Below are 20,867 nucleotides of genomic sequence, written 5' to 3' on the forward strand. Positions count from 1 at the left end.
CAACAATTTTTTTCACCAGTCTTTTTAAATCTATTGTTTAGGAGACATTTCAGGGGTTGTCCGAATCAAATTTTATATAAAAAAAAAAAAAGGAAGGTAAGTAAAAAAAAAACATAGTCACTGTCCGTGAACCCTCCTTTTCCAATGCCAGCACTCCTATCCTCTTCAACGCTGCAGCCATGACATAATATTCTGTCTGCAGCAATGACATGATTGTGTATCAGATTTGACTGCTGCAGCCATTCACTGCCGTAGCAGTATACAGCATGTGCCTGCTGCAGGCAGTCACTGGCCTCAGAAATATATGGCATGTAACCGCTGCAGCCAATCACTGGCTTCAGAGGTATATAGCACGAGACTGCTGAGACCAGTGATTGACTGCACCAGTCACGTGCGGTATACGGGCATGTCACCAATTCAGTCAGGAAAACAAAGCCTAGTGAGAAAGACAGAGAAGGGACAATGGAACAGGGGGGTTGGAATGGTGAGTATAAGTTTTTTTTATTTATTTTTTATTATTTTAATAATGTAATTGCTTTAAAAAATTATATATATATTTGGACAAGCCCTTTAAGCTTGGATGAAAAAGTCATTAGTGTCTCAGCAGGCTGGGGGAATCAGATTACCAATGAGCACAATTTAGATTGTTCTTCCCTTTATTTCCCTCTGTATTATATATGCATTATATACAAAATGTCTATTTTAGAATTTTTTATTGGTATGACTAAAAAAAATTAACACATTGGGGGATATTTATCAAAACTGATGGGTTCACACTTGCGTTGTTAGAATCCGGCATTGTTAGTTCCATTGCCGGAACTGACTGCCGGATACGGCAAACAGTATGCAAACTGATATCCTTTTTTCCCGGATCCGTTAGACACATCCGGTGAAATAGCGGATCCGTATTATCTGGAATAACGGATCCGGTATTTAAATTTTTTCAAAGATCAAAAGCGAAAACCAGCTCCTCCTATATCCCGAAGCATGAGCAGACCAGAAAACCGGATCCGGCGACGCAGCAATTTCCGGAACACTTGGTACGGGATCCGGCAATATCACATCTCTATGGAAATGAATGCCGGCAAGTGCGGTATTGTTCCGGGATTTTGTCCGGAAAAAATACCGCAGCAGGTATTTTGTACGGTCAAATACCGTACAAGGGACGGAACAGAAGACATCCTGATGCATACTGAACGGATTGCTTTCCATTCAGAATGCATTAGGACAAAACTGATGCGTTCTTTTGTGGTATTGAGACTCTTTACCGGATTTCAATACCGGAAAAGAATAACGCTAGTGTGAGAGTACCCTAAGATGTCCTCAGCAACCTCCACATCACATGCCATTATGCTCGGATTCACATAACTGTAGTATGGCGGCATTTTAACATCTGCATTAATTTTATAATATACATGTCTGGCACGGTTCCTCTGACCCAAAATTGAAAGCGCTATAGAGAGCGGTCTTGTTCTGGTTCAGTTGGACCATGGGGGAACAGGTGGTGCAGCCATAATACAGAATCAAAGATGTGGCTATATTATGGGACACAGCTTTACTCATTGGTTTTTAGATTTTATGCAAAAAAAGCTGTTTTCAATACCTTTTGATGACGCTCTAAGTTAATAGACAGGATCCTTCATCCGAGACAGTATGTAATGTAATGTGGTGCCCCCTCACAATAGTGATGCCACCTCAGTGATCTCCTCACAGTTCTGATACCCTCTTAGTGATTCCCTTACAATAGTAATACCTCCGTAGTGCACCCCTCACAATCGTTATGCCCTCTTAGTGCCCAATCTTAATAGTGTTCACTATAGTGATGTCCCTTAGTGCCCCCTCACAATAGTTATGCCCCCTTAGTGTCCTCTCACTATAGTGATGCCCCCTAGTGCTCTCCTCACTATAGTGATGCCCCCTAGTGCTCTCCTTACAATAGTAATGCCCCTTAGTGCAGAAACAGTTGAAATCAGCACATGTGGAAGCCATTTTGGAGAAGTGGCCAAAATCTGGGACTGTTCTCCTTCATTCTGGATGCTTGGGAGCTATTCTGGTCCCTCCGGCAATGGAAAAGTGTCCCTCCAAGGGTATTGTCCAACCTGATCTGACATCAGGCATAGAAAGATACAAATGCACTCTGGATCGGACATTTGCCAAAGTGATCGTACGATGCCCAATGACTGTGGTGCAGGATCCTATTGATTAAAATAGGACCCGTGCTTGATACTCGCTGGGCGTCATATGGTTGCTTTGGCCACGACCGATGTCCCGTCTAACGCATAGTTGCTTCTCTCCATGCCTAATAGATCAGTAGATCAGGTAGATGATTATACAGGCTCCAGGAGAAGTATATAGTGGGCTCAGCGTGCATGTTGGTACTTGCATCCCTGGATCCGATGAAAGCTGTAATGGCACCGGACGGGGTTATAAGCAGAGTGTGCTTGGCGTGCACGCTGACCTGCATTCCCTGGACTTTGTGTGGCTGTCATGGCCCATAAACAGGTAGGAACTAGTGTTAGGGACCACTCAATAGAGGCGACCTTGACGTGGTGAGTGGCTTATTATGCTTTGGCCAAAATGTACACCAATGCCTCATCCAGCATGGAGGCAGGGCAGAATGCTGGATGCAGTGTGCTATCACATTTGTATTTTCCATTTTGTATATGTATTTCGCCATAGTGATGTGCACCTACATACAGATTGTGCTGACTCAATCCCCCACATTTTTTCTAGGTAGATGATTATGCCTGAAAGGGACTTATTAGGTAACGCAATGTATTTCCAACTAATTGTTATGCAGATAAAATGTATATGTAAACTGTAAAATTGTGGTGAAGGTGGATGTAAGATGAAGATTATTGGATGCCAATTAGTGCTTATAAACTCTGGTAAAGATCCCTCAGGAAAAAAAAAACACGGAAAATAATGCATAATAACACAATAGATGCAAACATTATATATGGACTACATCCTCACTCTAATATGATAAAATACGAGACTCGGCCAATATATTTTGATCACAACACATCTGTGCCCCCCTACCAGCGCCAAGGTGATCTCAGTCAGGCAGGTCCTACTCTAAACCTACCTATGCTGTTGGAAATCTGTGTTAAAGAGAGCAGAATCTGCACATATAGTGTACTGCTCCTACCGTAGTTACCTCTATGTGCATCAAGCAATTGATAAGAGGAGAAGCAAGCACACCTGTATGTACCACCTAATCAAGGTCGTTGTTAGATAGGAGGGACAAAAGTGCACAAGAATACTAATCCCCAGATAGTAGCGCATTCACACTTGAAGGTGCCACTCCTTCAAGCACACAAATTTATCAAAAATTACAGAAAAAGATACAAAACATCCTGCACGATATGATAACTAAATATGCAGATAAACATGGCAACATTTATAAGGAAAAAATCACGGAAAATAATGCACTAACACAATAGATGCAAACATTATGTATGGACTAAGCCCTCATTCTGATATGATAGAATCTGAGACTCTCAGCCAATATATTTGATTAAAACACATCTGTGCCTACCTTCCCGTGCCAAGGTGATCTCAGTAAGGCAGTTCCTACGCTAGACCTACCTATGCCGTTGGGCTTCTACATCAGGGGTCAAGTCCTGGGAAAAAAAGTGTGGGAACTCACCCAAGATCCACTGCCACACCGACCCCCCTTCCCACCAAAAAAAAAGAAATATAGATATTTTGCTGAAAATTCAGTGCAACATTTATTGTAAAGTGCGAGTTTACACAAACAACTACAAAATTCACATGCAATAAACAAATATCAGCCCCCAGTGCCTCTCCACCAGCCCCCAGTGCCTCTCACCAGCCCCCAGTGCCTCTCCATCAGCCCCCAGTGCCTCTCCATCAGCCCCCAGTCAGTGCCTCTCCATCAGCCTCATAAAATATAAAATAAAAAAAACACTTACCCTCTCCTGCTCCTGGACGCCGCCGCTCCTCTCCTCCTACGCGATCTGCACCCTGCTGCTGTCGGCTGTGCTGTGAAGGCTGCACACAGCATGACATCTCAGAGTGCCTCAGCCCTGCACAGCCCTGCACAGCCGACAGCCGAGGACCAGGAAGCGGTGAGTACAAAGCCTTCACCGCTTCCTGGTCCTTTTGCCCGGCGTTAAAGACGGCCCTAAAAGGGAACAGCGTTCCTGCTATGAAAAAAATGCAGAAACGCCATTCTCACACATTCTTGCAGGACTGGAGCCCTGATCTACATTCAGTGTGAATGCTCCCCTATTATCAGTTGCATTTTTGGGCGCTTTTGCCCCTATCTAACAGGCGACCTTGATTAGGTGGTATATATAGCTGTGCGTGCTCCTACTCTCATCGGTTGCTTGGTGCACACGGAGGTGACTAAGAGCAGCACACTATATGTGCATAGGTAGGTTTAGAGTAGGACCTGCCTGACGGAGACCACCTTGGCGCGCGTAAGCAGACATAGATGTGTTTTTTGATCAAAAGATATTGGCTGAGAGTCTCAGATTTTATCATATCAGAGTGAGGGCTTAGTCCATATATGATGTTTGCTTCTATTGTGTTAGTGCATTCTTTTCTGTGATTTTTTTTCCTTATAAATGTTGCCATGTACAGTACAGAACAAAAGTTTGGACACACCTTCTCATTCAAAGAGTTTTCTTTATTTTCATGACTATGAAAATTGTAGATTCACACTGAAGGCATCAAGACTATGAATTAACACATGTGGAATTATATACATAACAAACAAGTGTGAAACAACTGAAAATATGTCATATTCTAGGTTCTTCAAAGTAGCCACCTTGTGCTTTGATTACTGCTTTGCATACTCTTGGCATTCTCTTGATGAGCTTCAAGCGGTAGTCCCCTGAAATGGTTTTCACTTCACAGGTGTGCCCTGTCAGGTTTAATAAGTGGGATTTCTTGCCTTATAAATGGGGTTTGGACCATCAGTTGCGTTGAGGAGAAGTCAGGTGGATACACAGCTGATAGTCCTACTAAATAGACTGTTAGAATTTGTATTATGGCAAGAAAAAAGCAGCTAAGTAAAGAAAAACGAGTGGCCATCATTACTTTAAGAAATGAAGGTCAGTCAGTCAGCCGAAAAATTGGGAAAACTTTGAAAGTAAGGGCTATTTGACCATGAAGGAGAGTGATGGGGTGCTGCGCCAGATGACCTGGCCTCCACAGTCACCGGACCTGAACCCAATCGAGATGGTTTGGGGTGAGCTGGACCACAGAGTGAAGGCAAAAGGGCCAACAAGTGCTAAGCATCTCTGGGAACTCCTTCAAGACTGTTGGAAGACCATTTCAGGGGACTACCTCTTGAAGCTCATCAAGAGAATGCTAAGAGTGTGCAAAGCAGTAATCAAAGCAAAAGGTGGCTACTTTGAAGAACCTAGAATATGATATATTTTCAGTTGTTTCACACTTGTTTGTTATGTATATAATTCCACATGTGTTAATTCATAGTTTTCCCTAACGCCTCCACAACGGCACTTATTGGAGGAGTGTCCCCGCCTCGGACAGGAAACAACCACGTAGAAGCAGAAGATTTAAGAACCTCCTCCCCTTTACCTAGTCAGTCGTTTCCTGTCCGACGGAAGACGTGGAAGCCGCTCCTGTAGCAGGAGTATCTTTTCTTCCGCCCAGCCTCACCTCGGTCCTGGGGTTCTCCCCACTTTCATTTGGGAGGGCTGGAGCAGGGAACGGGCCCTCGGGGACGCATAGCCTCCCTTCCTGTTCCTTGGAGTAAGTCCTGGTTGCAGGCGTCCCCGGGCGCATGCGCAGTAGTTTCCATGAACTATCGCGGCATCCGACGCCCGGCATGTGACGTCAGCGGGTGAGATTCTCCTTGGGCAAGAGAATCTCGCGAGAAGGCGGAGCTCCAGCGGCGCGGTTTTTAAAAAGAGTTCCTCAAACACAGTGTCCTCGTGCGACGCAGAACGATGCAAAGCCCTGGAGATATGGACACCGCTAGAAAACCCGTGGATCCTTCAGCCTCTGCCCTCAGCCCGGTAAGCCTCCTCCCAGAGGAGAGATATGCTTAAAAGTGTGTGTTTCTGTTCTTACCTAAGTATGTACACACTTGGTGCCTGCTGCTTTCCACCACCGGTAAAGGGTCTGGGCTCTTAAACTCTACTGGTCTCTAAATATGCCCCATTCTTTTGTGTTGATCTTAGGCCAGAGAGACTGCGACCCTGAAACCGCCTGGTGGAGATTTGGCACGGAAAAAATGTGCCATTTGTCGCAAAGCACTCTCCTCCAAGTCAAAAAAACCTCTGTGCCCCAAGTGCACAGAAAAAATTGTCTCAGAGGAATCCCCTTCCCTTCTCGAGTCCATGAGGTCAATAATTAAGGAAGAAGTAAATGCGGCAGTAGACCTAAGAATGCCGTCATCCCCAAGACCATCCACCTCTCAAAGATCCCTAACCTCTGACGCCGGGTTTGAATGGGATGAAGGGGAAATCTTTTCCGAGGTAGTCTCCTCCTCTGAAGACGACTCGGGTAAACCCCTCTTTCTGCCGGAAGAGACAGATGGATTCTTAAAAATCATCCAAGCAACTATGAACATCGAGGAGGTGAAGGAGGCTCACTCTGTTCAAGACCGAATGTACCAGGGGTTAGGGGAAAGGAAGAAAAGAAACTTCCCCATTCATAATAACGTCAAGTCCCTTATTGCTAGGGAATGGAAAGATCCAGAATGAAGGGTTGCTATATCGGGTGCCTTTAAACGTAAATACCCCTTTGATGATGCTGATTCTAACCTGTGGGAAAAAACCCCAAAAGGTAGATGCACCTGTAGCTCGGATCTCTAAAAGAACCTCGCTACCCTTTGAGGATACTGGCCTCCTCAGAGACCCCATGGACAAAAAGTGTGAGAGCCTCCTAAAGAAATCATGGGAGACTAACACAGCTATGCTGCGACCAAGTATAGCTTCCACCTGTACTGCAAGAACACTCTCAGTATGGCTGAACCAGCTAGAGGATCATCTGGCGGCGGGTACCCCGCGAGAAGAAATCCTGGCTTCCCTACCAGCTCTAAAGAAGGCGTCTAATTTTCTTGCCGATGCATCTGCAGACTTAGTAAAGTTTTCTGCCCGGTCAGCAGCCTTATCGAAAGCCACAAGAAGAGCTGTCTGGCTCCGCACCTGGTCAGGGGACGCAAGCTCAAAGAATCGCCTATGCTCCATCCCGTGTGAAGGCGATAGACTATTTGGATCCACCTTGGATGATATTCTGGATCAAGCTGCGGACAAAAAGAAGGGCTTCCCTATAGAGAACCGCTATTTCCATCAGAGGCGCTCCTTTCAGAATCAAAGAAAGCCCAAAGGAGATCCTAAGAAAAAAGAAAGTTCAAAGAGGTGGCAGCCCTCCAAAAGTAGGGGTAGAGGGTTTCTCTTTAACCCCGAGAATGCTTCATCCTCAAAACAATGAAGCTAGACATCAAGTGGGGGGCAGACTAATCCACTTTGCTGCCGTCTGGGAAGATATAGGAGCATCTCCCTGGGTGGTGGACACCCTAAGTCATGGCCTAAAGTTAGAGTTTCTGTCAATACCCACAGGTCATTTCATGATCAACAAAATCCTGCCTCATCAAGAAAAACAATCTTGCCTAGAGTCAGAAATTACGTCACTCATTCAGAAAGGAGTAATCTGTCAGGTTCCTGCGGAAAAACAGGGAAAAGGGTTTTACTCCCCTGTCTTCTTAATCCAAAAACCCAACAAGACCTATCGACTAATTATTAACTTAAAAGGCTTAAACAAGTTTATCGTTTACAAACGCTTCAAGATGGAGTCAGTGAGATCCACCATAAATGTCCTGCCCCAAGACTGCTTCATGGCGACCATGGACCTTCAGGACGCCTATTACCACGTCCCGATTGTAATGGCCCATCAAAAGTATTTGAGAATCGCTATCTATATAAATAACCGGCTCTGTCACTTTCAGTTCATAGCCCTTCCCTTTGGGCTTTCCTCAGCCCCAAGGGTGTTTTCAAAAGTTATGTCTGATGTCGTCAAAGCCCTTCACCTAAGAGGCATCCAAATTATACCTTACCTGGACGACTTTCTGGTAGTTGCTCCCTGTGCAGAGACCCTTCTGTCGCACCTAGCAGACGTTCAGAAATTTTTTACCACCCTAGGGTGGATAATAAATTTCAAAAAGTCAGACTTAAACCCAGCACAAAGCAAAACCTTTTTAGGGGTAACATTAGATTCCCATCGATTAATGTCTTTTCTTCCACAGAACAAACAGATCGAGCTCCAGGAAAAAGTCTCGCTTTTCTGCAGTCAAAGATCCACAACGATAAGGAACCTCATGACCATTCTAGGTATCCTTACGTCCACAATCCCGTCAGTAAGGTGGGCCCAACACCACACAAGACCACTTCAGGCGTTCCTCCTATCTTCCTGGGATGGCACCTCCTCGGCCCTAGAAAAGCGAGTGTTGATTCCGAAATCGGTAAAAACATCTCTTCTGTGGTGGAGAATCAGAAAACACCTTCAGACGGGTGTTTCCTGGAGACAAGGAGATCAAATGATCATAACCACAGACGCCAGCAGCATCGGCTGGGGGGGTCACTCAGGCGGGAAAGTGGTCCAAGGCACTTGGGGAGCGGATCTACTATGAGCCTCCTTCAACTTAAAAGAACTCTCAGCGGTATACAAAGTCATGGTCGCTCTCTTTACGCCCACATCACCAAAAAGTATAAAAGTCTTCTCAGACAATACTACCGCGGTCGCCTATTTAAACAAACAGGGAGGAACCAGGAGTCGCTCCCTAGCAGCCGTAAGCGAAAAAATCTTCTCCTGGGCAGAGAGCAACCTGATTTCCCTTACAGCCTTACATGTCAGAGGAGAAGAGAATACTTTGGCCGACTTCCTCAGCCGTCAAACTCTGAAAGAAGGAGAGTGCTCCCTAAATCCACAAATATTTCACCAATTGTGTCTCAAGTGGGGGACTCCAGAAATAGATCTGTTTGCGACAAAGTCCAACAAACAGACCAAACAGTTCTGTTCCCTCTCCCAAAGGGACCAGCCACTATGGATAGATGCCCTATCCCGACCATGGCCTAACTGCCTTCTCTATGCCTTTCCTCCCTTCAGCCTAATATCGAAGACTCTGATAAAGGTACAGGAAGAAAAGGCCAAGGTAATTTTTATAGCCCCTCACTGGCCGAGAAGATCCTGGTTCCCCTTGCTACTTCACCTTTCAGCAGGGGAATCCTGGGTCCTCCCATCCATTCCGGATCTCCTTCATCAAGGCCCAGTAGATCACCCAAGCGTCAAAAACTTGAACCTGAGGGCCTGGAGACTGAGCGCAACACTTTAAGAAAGAATGGACTCTCGGATTCAGTTATCTCTACTCTCATGCTCAGCTGGAAACCCATAACATCCAGAATTTATATGCGGACCTGGAAAGCCTTTCAGAAATTCGCGGGTGACGCGATTTTGCCCAGCATTCCTCAAATTCTGCAGTTCCTTCAACCTGGACTTGACAAAGGCCTCAGGCCAGCAACCCTTAGAGTGCAGGTATCGGCCCTAAGTGTGTTTTTGGACGTCAAGTTGTCAGAATCCTCTTTAATAAAGCGTTTTCTCAAGGGCGCAACGAGAAAGACTCCTGTAGCCCGTCCTATCATTGCTCCCTGGGACCTTAACTTAGTGCTGTCTGTACTAATGTCTCCCTCGTTTGAACCTATATAGAAGATATATCCCTGAGACTTCTAACGTTGAAGACAGTATTCCTTACGGCCATTACAACGGCTAGAAGAGTCGGGGAGATCCAAGCCTTTTCATATAAACCTCCTTATCTGACAATCTTCGATGATCGCATAATTCTGAAACATTGCCCAGCCTTCCTACATAAGGTAGTGTCCAGATTTCACTGCGAACAAGAAATATCGCTGCCCTCGTTCTGTCCTTCACCAACCTCGGAAAAGGAGAAGAATTACCACAACTTGGATGTAAGAAGGGTGGTAATCTGCTACCTCAACAGAACTTCATCTTTCAGACACTCAGACCAACTGTTCTTACAGTACCAAGGGCCCAACAAAGGTCACGGGGCAAGCAAACCTACGATATCCAGATGGATAAAAAATATGATCCAGTTAGCTTACCTGCAGAAAGATCTCCAAACCCCGGTTGGAATAAGGGCTCACTCCACCAGAGCAGTATCATCCTCATGGGCGGAGGCAGCATCAGTATCATTAGAACAGATATGTAGAGCCGCAACCTGGGCCAATCCTATGACTTTTTTCAATCACTATACGCTGGATATCCTTAAGAACCAGGACTTATCATTTGGGCGCAGGGTACTTTCTGCTGCTGTCCCTCCCTAAATCCTATTACTCTGTTAATCCTCCAATATAAGTGCCGTTGTGGAGGCGTTAGGGAAAATAAATAATTACTCTTACCGGTGATTGGTTTTTCCAATAGCCTCCACAACGGCACTGGGATTCCCTCCCTAAAATATTATTACATGGGTCTAAGTTTTGAAAAGACTTATTGTTTTCCTTCTAATGATGTAATTGTCCTTGGTTATTAATACATGATTTATCTTGGCATCACTTCCGTGTCCTCTCTTATTGACTGACTAGGTAAAGGGGAGCAGGTTCTTAAATCTTCTGCTTCTACGTCGTTGTTTCCTGTCCGAGGTGGGGACACTCCTCCAATAAGTGCCGTTGTGGAGGCTATTGGAAAAACCAATTACCGGTAAGAGTAATAATTTATTTTGATGCCTTCATAGTCATGAAAATAAAAAAAACTCTTTGAATGAGAAGGTGTGTCCAAACTTTTGGTCTGTACTGTACATCCGCATATTTACGGTACTATACGGCAGGATGTTTTGTATCTTTTTTTGTGATTTTTGATAAAGATCCTGCAGAGCAGCATTTTGTTACTTGTTATATGGCGGTGATATTCACTTGTCTTCATCGTTTTTCCTTTTGCCGAAAGTTGAGATTTTGACCATTTCAGCATTGTCGTTAATCAAACAAAATCCCTGTGTTCTTTTCCAGGCATCGAGGAAGGTTTTGAGTTGACCATGTGAGTATTTTCATGTCAGTATATAAGTATACAGCGTGACCAGGGCAAAATGTCAACTTTTGGAATCCTAAATGGCAGGGGCGTTGCTAGGGTCTCAAAAGATCCGGGGCCCAAGCCCCAATGAATATGGCCCAGTTCTCTAAGTCTCCCCCCCCCTCCCCATTTTGCTGTACTTGCTATACAGCAGCACGTACCTCTCACATCCAGGGCCTCCCAGGTGACGTCTCCTCGGATGGAGATCTTCTCTGTCATCATCTTCTCCATTCGCTCCGGACAATTTCTCTCAGCCGCCTTGTCTCTGCAGAGTGTGACACACGGACATCTTAGCTTCCTCACATTTCTATCATCATCCCCCAACCTGGAGTCCCAACAGTGTTATCCTGCTGCTCGCTGTGCCCCCAATACACCCAGATACTATCCTGAAGAAAAATTTGTGCCCCCATAGTAATACTGCCCCCTACAGTGCCCCCAACCGTGATAATGCTCCCCAAGAGTGCCTTATTAGTAGAAGAGCCCTCCAGTATTAATAATACCCTCACAGAGCCCCCAGTACAAATAAGGCCCCCTATTGTTCCCCCAGTGGTAATAAAACTCTCTAGAGACCCCTCAGTAGTAATAAGGCCCCCATAGCGCTCTTAGTAGAAATAAGGTGGATCTATAAGTCCCTCCTATAGAGCCCTCAGTAGTAATAAGAACGCCTATAATGTCACCTGGATTTACAGTGCCCCTGCCCTGTTGTTATATTCCCGCCTCCACCATACAGTCCCATGTAAATAACATCACACCATCTCTCCTGCCCCCTCCAAAATAAAGTCCTATCTCGAACATACACCCACTCGAACATACAGTCCCATGTAAATAACACTATTTCCCTCCCTCCGCCATACAGTCCCATGTAAATAACATCACACCATCTCTCCAACCCCCTCCAATATACAGTCCCATGTAAATAACACCCCTCTCTATCTACAGCCCCCTCCAAAATACAGTCCCATGTAAATAACCACCTCCTCCCCAGCCGCCTTCAACATACAGTCCCAAGTAAATTATATCACCCCCTTCCCAGACGCCTCCAACATGCATTCCCATGTAAACATCCCCCTCTCAACATTCAGTCCCATGTAAATAATATCATTCCCCCCCACCATTTACCTTCAACATACAGTCCCATGTAAATAACATCACTTCCTCCCACAGCCGCCATCAACATACAGTCCCATGTAAATAACATCACTTCCTCCCACAGCCGCCGCCATCAACATACAGTCTCAGGTAAATAACATCACTGCCTCCCCCAGCCCCCTCCAACATACAAGCCCATGTAAATAACATCACTCCCTCCCACAGCCGCCTCCAAAATACAGTCCCATGTAAATAACATCCCCCTGCCCCAGCTCCCTCCAACATACAGTCCCATGTAAATAACATAATCCCCTACCACAGCCGCCTTCAACATACAGTCCCATGTAAATAATATCACCCTGCCCAGCCCCCTCCAACATACAGTCCTATGTAAATAACATCACTCCTTCCTACAGCCACTATCAACATACAGTCCCATGTAAATAACATGACCCCCTCCCCAGCCACCTCCAACAGTCAGTTTCATGTAAATAACATCCCTCCCTTCAGCCCTAACATACAGTCCCAGTTAAATAACCACAACTCCCAGCATTGCTTTGACTCTCCCTTCACTTACCTCTCCCCATGTAGCAGACATCACCTCAGCTTCTTCCCCTCTTCACTGCCACCCTCTCCTGCACTGGTCACATGATGGTGACATCATCGCAGGTCTTTCTCAACCACTGACTGTTTTACTGGTCACATGACCTGTGATGTCAACACAGGCCCTTCAGCTCTTCCACCGCATTAGATTCAATTGTATTGCCGTCCTTTGGATGGCAATACAGTTGGATCTATCTGGCAGGCAGGATATTCGGGGCCTAGCAACCCCCTGCTAAATGGTATGATGTTGCTATAGTGCCAAAAACAACAGCCCCTATTTTATCTTACATGTACAAAGGGGTGTCTACAGATCTCATAGGGCCCGATAGCAAAACTTAGTATGGGCTCCAGTTCACTCCCAAGCAATGCAGAATATGTGCAACGCCCCAGATTTCTTTTTAAAGTAGAAGAAATTTTTATTAAACACAGATTGCGATAAAAAAAAGTTGCCTTTGGCCTCACCCATTTTATCTGACATTTATGTTGGAAAAATTGGAACAGGTTCTTCAAATATATGTAACTCATTCTGAACACCATTTCTCAATGTATTTACACCAGGAAACTGGCAAAAATAGATTGATAAATCTCCTACTTCCCTTCTATTACAAAGCTGCCTACCTGCAGCCACCACTAGGGGGAGCTCAGTGAATAAGAATTAATACAACTATGATTGAAGCTGTAGCAATTTATTTGCATTGAGCTCCCCCTAGTGGTGGTTGCGTGAAACTGCAGTGTTTTCATACGGGGAAGAAAACAAGTTCTGTCGGGCCCTATAGCAGTTGTGTGGTCTGCCTCTATTGCAGGTATTCCAATGTATCTTACATTTACATGCATGTGTCGCCCTTGCTTAGCCTTTGACACAGCCTCTGTTCATGAATTGAAGCAAAAACTGGTAGTCGGGGGTGATAATTATTAGACCCTATGCATACGACCATATATGTTTTGTAGTCCACAAAATGCGGATCTGCAAAACATGGACACCGGCTGTGTGCATAAAAATTACCCTTTATTTAAATTGGGGTTGTTTCGGGTATCGAACTTTCGATATCCAATCGATACTTTTAGCACGGTATCAATACGATACCGGGATTTGTCTTTTATCAATACTAGGCTGTGCTACTGCACAGCCCAGTATCAGAGAATATGGATCGCGCTGCTCTCAGCGTGCACCATGTTCCCTCAGCAGCACAGGGAAGAAGGAAGCAGTCTCTCCCTCCCCCTTTGCTGCTGCCGCTGCCTCCAATGAGGGAGCGGAGGAGGGGAAAGGCTGTGGCCACTGCACCACCAATGATAACTAACGTTTAATATATTACAAATGCAGGCGGCGGCAGAGGCATATTGCCAGCACCCTGCCTCTGACAGGGCACTGCGATCCGCGGCAATTAACCCCTTATGAGCCGGACGTTCCATAAAATGTGGAATGCACGTGCCTTTTTTTGGCATTTTATTTTTTTCGCATGGTATCGAGTATCGCAATACTTTTTTTTGGTATCGAAACCAAATCAAAATTTTGGTATGGAAACAACCCTATAAATACAATTCTTATGTTAAATTTATTTTTTAAGATTTTTTTGGTGATTTTATTTTCCCTTTTACTATTTATATTGAAAAAAAAACCTCAAATCTTGCAGTTTACACACTGGGTTTCCTCCCAGGGGCTCTGGTTTCCTTCCACACTCAAAAGACATACTGATAGGAAACTTAGATTTTGAGCCCCATTGGGGACAGCGTGATGCTACTGTCTGTAAAGTGCTGTGGAATATAATAGTGCTATATAGGCAGAGGAATAGTCTACCATTCAATGGGGCCTGGCGCTGCTCTGCCCCTTTTCCGGCTATGGCGGATATGATGAAGTTTGGCAGGCTGTTCCTCTGTTCAGTGTATGCGTCTTTGAAAGCCATAACTTTTTTTTCTGTTCGGTTGTTTAAATAATTTTTGTACCTTTTTTTTTTTCCGGTGATCCATGAGGCTTTTTTTTAATGTTATTTTTATTTTAGTATTTTTTATAACCAGGAAAATTAAAACTAAAATACTGTATATATTTATGCTGCTGATTTCTCCTGTAACTGTTGCTGACATAGTTACAAGGGGAATGCAGTCACCAGAGAGGTTGTACATCACGGCAGAGCTGATCTGGGTCTGCTAAGACCCAGCGTCTCATGCAGATACCCTGCCACCGGCGATAAAATGACTGCTGGGACCAAAGCAGGAAACCACATTCCCGCTTCCTGCTCGTTCAGCAGTGTACATAGAGTGGTGGGGGAGGCAGGGACATGCCTTCTTTATGGGAAGCTCTACTGTCACTGACAGCGAGCTCCCCATTCCTACAGCTGCATGACCCACTCCTGATTTTGGCTTCAAAAACTGAACATGATGTGGCAACACTCTAACCGCCATGTGACTAATGAACGTGACATCAGTGGCCCACCGGAGCATTGTGGGTTCTTCAAACAGCTGATCGGTGGGGGGTCATCACCTATCAAATAATGATGACCTATCCTAAGGACTCTCCACTATTGTACTGTAGTTTCCTAAGCATATATTGTGTTTTGATAAAGGTTACTTTCCTTCTTTGTTCTTTTAGGAAGTTTCCATTCAACCCAAAATTAGGGATTGATAATCCTGCTTTGTGTCTTGGAGAAGATCCAGGTTTGTAACCTCTTAAATGTCACCAAGCAAATTTATGAGCTGCTTTCCCCAAATCACAATGCTGCCTTTTGTGCATAGGGAGCTTATGTTCCTTAAAAGGCTTCTGTCAGCCCACTAAACCGTTTTTTTTTTTTTTTTGCTTAATAATAACCCCTACACTGCGATTTATCCATACATAAGTAAAATAATAATTTTGGTTCAGTAGAATTTGCTAAAACCCTATTTTTATAATATGTAAATTACCTTGCTACCAGCAAGTAGGGCGGCTACTTGCTGGTAGCAGCCGCATCCTCCGATGGTAATGACGCCCCCTCTGCTTGTTGATTGACAGGGCCAGTGGACGGGATCTTTCTCCGCTGGCCCTGCCTGTTTTCATTCAATATCTGGCGCCTGCGCCGCGGCCGTACCTATCTTCAATCGGCGCAGGCGCACTGAGAGGCGGCCACTCACTCGGCCGCTTCATCCTCAATGCGCCTGCGCCGATGACGTGACATCTACACCCGGCGCAGGCGCATTGAGGATGAAGCGGCCGAGTGAGTGGCCGCCTCTCAGTGCGCCTGCGCCGATTGAAGATAGGTACGGCCGCGGCGCAGGCGCCAGATATTGAATGAAAACAGGCAGGGCCAGTGGAGAAAGATCCCTTCCCTGGCCCTGTCAATCAACAAGCAGAGGGGGCGTCATTACCATCGGAGGATGCGGATGCTACCAGCAAGTAGCCGCCCTACTTGCTGGTAGCAAGGTAATTTACATATTATAAAAATAGGGTTTTAGCAAATTCTACTGAACCAAAATTATTATTTTACTTATGTATGGATAAATCGCAGTGTAGGGGTTATTATTAAGCAAAAAAAAAAAACGGTTTAGTGGGCTGACAGAAGCCCTTTTAAAGGCTATGTACACATTTGGTGGCAATTTTTTTAAAATTATTGCATTGAACTCATTTTGAGCTAAAATCATTTTTTCAATTGGTCTTTATTAAAAATACTGAGCCATTTTTCTGCACAGCTTTGAGTTTCTCTAGTAGCTGGTTCTGAATTTTCCCTCTGCTCCGTCAGGCAGGGAGCTGACAGGCTCTTGAACTCTGACCTTATAAACACTCATTAAAGCTCAATTCTTATCTTACTGATAAGGCATCATGCGCACAAACGTATTTTGTTTCCGTGTCTGTTCCATTTCTTTTGCGGATAGGATGCGGACCCATTCATATCAATATGTCCGCCAAAAATGCGGACAGCACACTGAGTGCTGTCCGCATCCGTATGTCCTTTCCGTAGCCCCTCAAAAAAGATAGAACATGTCCTATTCTTGTTTTGCGGACAAGGATAGGCATTGTTACAATGGATTTGCAAAAAAAAAAAAAGCCATACGAATGTCATCTGTTTTTTCTTTGTGGATCCGCAATTTCTGGACAGCAAAACACATACGGTCGTGTGCATGTAGTCTAAGAATGTGGCTTAAATAAGTGTTTATGACGTTTTAGTAATGTACAGATAAGGTTTATTAGATGACCAGCACAGAGTGAACGTACCATTCATACAGCTAGAAAAACAGTTAACCCTTTGTGACAGAACGGCTCAATATTTTTAATAAAGACCAATTAAAAATAATGATTTTTAGCCCAAAATGAGTAAAATGCAATAATAAAAAAAATTGACCCCGACACAGGATCTGAAAACCAAAATTAAACAGATCCATGCCATTTAATACATCCGGATGCATCAGTTTTGGCCGGATCCGATTGTATTAAATATAAAATGAACAAACCGGATCTGGTATAAAAATCATTGTCAATGCTAAAAAAAAAAAAAAAAAGATCCGACACCATTGACTTACATTTCATAGTGGATTCCGTTTGTTCCTTTTCGCAGACCGGACACATAACCACAGCTTGCAGTGGTTTTGCTTCCGATCAAATAATGCAACAAAATGGAATGGAATACATCCTGATCATTTTTGTCCCCATTGACAATGAATGGGGACAAAACTGAACCATTTTAGCCCGGTTTTGAGATCCTCAGCCGTATTTTAAAAAAGGAAAGCCACAGTGCAAGTGTGAAATAGGCCTAACAATGCTTGCAGATAAACAAGCTCACTTGCATGTTTTAAATGCCTTTCCAATGCCATTAGGTTTTAGAAACCAAATGCAAAATTTCTGTGGACGGCAGCACAGAAGATCATGTAAGTGGTAGTGATCGGTGAAGCATCCCTAGGTTTCTTTGATTTTCAGAATGTCTGACAGAATGTCCTAATGGCCAACTAGAGATGTGTGGTACCCACCGGGTCACTAATAGATTTGGTGTAGGCCTAAATCAATGAGGGGAGTCTAAGGGATTGTGCAATCTTCGCCATTGACCCCCACAAGGGGTTACAGACTTTCCCATAGGGAATTCCAAGGTTCTTACCCCCAGAGCAGTCTAGTTTAGCAATGGCTACTGCGTAGACAAGAAGGCTTCCTAATCTGGGGCACCAAGGCAGCAGGAACCAAAGGTCCTTAAAGGGGTTATGCCATGATTGATGTAAAAATGAGAATCAGACAACATATTGTACATGACGATCTCTTCCTAACAATGCTAGAACCAGCCCTGTACCACACATGGGTCCAGAGATCTCCACATTCATTACTCCAATTGTTCTGCTAGATTTATTTCTGTCTGGCAGCTCAGGGGGTGTTTCCTTTCAGTTGCTGCTCTCTCCCTGTAACTGCCACAGTTTCTAGAAGAAGATATGGCTGGTGGCAGTTGAAGATTTAAATTGAGCTTGTGCCACCACCTTAGTGAGGTGGACTAAGAAGTGAGGAAAGGAGCAAGCAGAAGATGGGAGCATAAAAATACATTTTATTGAATAGCTCAGTGGCTTTGCTATTTTTTTTTTATTACATTCGGTCACAAAAGTATTCAAATCCAGGTCCTGGTTTGAAAAATGTAGAATATTTTTGAAGGCATAACCCCTTTAAAAACCTGGGGCACATTGGCATTAGACACCCATTGGCCCAGGAGATGTACTAGGGTGGCATGGTGGAGGAAAAGATTGGCAGGTAGAAGCAGGTCACCAGGCATTTCTGTAGGTGAGCCAGCATGTTCTTACACAGAGAAAGATTGCATGCAACATTTCTTTAGCCGGTGGTGGCTGTGACCACTCAGCCCATTTTGGGGATGTAAATGTTCTGGACGAGGGTATACTGCCCAAGTTACATTATAACTTTTGGCGGTCATGCACTGGGTTATGTTTGCATTAAAGCTTTTCTACATTGATCCTTTGTTTAAACTCAAAAACCATAAAATTATTCTTTCTTCTAAGGGACAGATCCAGAGCCGGAAGCTCGAGCATGTGTGCTGAGAAAAGACGCTAACGACACATTTGGATTCCATTTGCGGATGGAGGAAGACCGAGATGGCCATATTATACGTCAAGTTGTTCCCGGAGGACCAGCCTATCTTGCAGGACTAAGAAATGGAGACCAATTGTTGCAGATCAACGGGGAATACGTGCATGAGCAGGAGCACATCAGGGTGAGAAGATGGTTCTGATTACGGTTCAAGATTCAGTTTTGATGTTTTATTATTTGTATGATTTTCTAATAGGAGAATTGAATTTTATTCATGCTAAAACCTAACTTCAATGTAAAAAGGCCATACACATAGCTTAAAGGCAATGTACACGTTTCGGGGAATTTTTTTTTTTTTATTGCATTCTACTCATTTAGAGCTAAAATTTTTTTTTAAATTGGTCTTTATTAAAAATATGGAGTCATAGAGTCCTTTTTTCTGTACAGGACTGACATGCTCTAGAAGCACATTTAGGATTTTCTGGCTTTTCCGTCAGACCAGGAGCAGATGGACTCCTTATCTCTGCTCATTATAGCTCAGTTCTTATCTTACTGATAGGAATGTGGCTTACATAAGTGTTAATGACCTCTTAGTAGTTTAGAGATCAGGTTTATTAGATGACCTACACAAAAGGAAAGTACCAGTCACACAGCTAGAAAAACAGTTAACTCTTTGTGACAGGCTCAATATTTTAAATAAAATTCAATAAAAAAAAAGATTTTTAGCCATAAATGAGTAACATGCAATCATAAAAATAAATTGCCTCTCAAGGTGTACATAGCCTTTAAAAGAGTTGTCCGATGCCATAAAAGCAAATTCAAAATGAAAACTTACCAATGTATTTTCATTTTTAAAACACCACTGACTGTCCAATTTCAGTCCCTAACGTGAAGTGGAACTTGTGAGGTGATTGTTAATGTTGACGCAGACAGAGAGGTTCCTCCCCCTCTCTGTGTTGGTGATGTCATGAAGGGGGCTGTCTGTCTGTCCCAGTTCATTAACTAAGCCTGCCCCCCGTCTCCGCCATAGCTGATTTTTAAGACAGAGAAGGGCATGGCCCCTTTAATGACAAACTGAGAGTCAGTCGAAGCATTCTTCCTGAAACCCCATCACAGAAGCTCCACTTCTAGGACCACAAGGACTGAATTTGGTAAAGTTTAGAAAATTAAAGTATATTATAAAGTTTTTATTTTTTCTTTGCATACACACCAAAAAATTTTTTTATTTTTTTTGCGTTGGGCATCCCCTTTAGTTAGTATCATAGTCCTTTGCGGGATATATTGTTCTTTTGGTGCAGATGCCCCTCAGTGTATTCAGCAGTCTGTGTTAGTTCAGGTTGACTTCCTGGTATGTGCCTTTTACATGGACAATCATATAAATGGTGCCGGAATAAGAAATATTATGCAGGGGCAGTCTTATCTATGTCCGAAATTCCTGGGATCCCAGTGTGCCTAGTGTTTTCCCAAAACCCCCATTGGCAGCATACGGTGTTCGACCATAAGATCTCCCTGGTTATAACAAGATCTCATGGCTTTGACTAAAGCAGCGTCTACAGCATTCATACAGTACTTGGCAATTTATCATTGCTATATTAAAGGGCTTGTTCTACGAAAAACCAGCACCTGGATCTGAATACTTCCATGTGTCACATCTGTGACAGGTCACAGAAGGTCTGCAAGATTATCTACACATTAGTGATCTGACAGCCTCTTTTGGTTTCACTTTGTCTGTGTGTTGCTGGTATGTCCACACCTCCTGTTCAGGTGTGGATCATGTGACCTTTACCTCGCCCTATTTAGTCTGACTTTTCCCATCACTCCTTGTTTGGGATAGCTTCATTTGGTTTTGGAAGAGTTGGAGTGTGGTTCTTGTTGAAGTCCTGTTCATCCATCATCATCAGAAGTTAAGTGTTCCGCTTGTGTTTTGTATTCCCCCCCCGCCCCCCGGTTGTTTACTAGGCCTCAGTGAGACGCTAGTTCCTTCACCAGGGAAGGAACAGGTTGTCTGTGCCCTGTCATTATCTTTAGGGCATCCAAGGGTCACCAGGATTTTTTAGGTTCCTGTGTATGGGTATCTCTACCATCGAGAGGTGTCCATACGGATAGGAGTTAGGGCCAGGAGCAG

At 44.1% G+C, this 20,867-nt stretch overlaps 1 protein-coding gene across 2 annotated transcripts in view; it reads left to right on the forward strand.

Moving 5' to 3' along the window:
• The window catches only part of PDZD3 (PDZ domain containing 3), a 47,709-nt gene that overhangs the window by 738 nt on the left and 26,104 nt on the right, over positions 1 to 20,867 (forward strand). Inside the window, exons 1-4 of one of the 2 annotated variants that reach the window (XM_040424964.1) lie at positions 141 to 484; positions 11,016 to 11,043; positions 15,353 to 15,417; positions 18,715 to 18,926. In XM_040424964.1, the coding sequence (XP_040280898.1) occupies positions 463 to 484; positions 11,016 to 11,043; positions 15,353 to 15,417; positions 18,715 to 18,926 (327 nt within the window). In that variant the 5' untranslated portion in view covers positions 141 to 462. Of the gene's footprint in view, positions 1 to 140; positions 485 to 11,015; positions 11,044 to 15,352; positions 15,418 to 18,714; positions 18,927 to 20,867 lie in introns of those variants that run through there. The other variant, XM_040424973.1, reaches the window with a different exon arrangement.

The sequence above is a fragment of the Bufo bufo genome, chromosome 1, assembly GCF_905171765.1.
Source record: "Bufo bufo chromosome 1, aBufBuf1.1, whole genome shotgun sequence".
NCBI classification, from domain to species: Eukaryota; Metazoa; Chordata; class Amphibia; order Anura; family Bufonidae; genus Bufo; species Bufo bufo.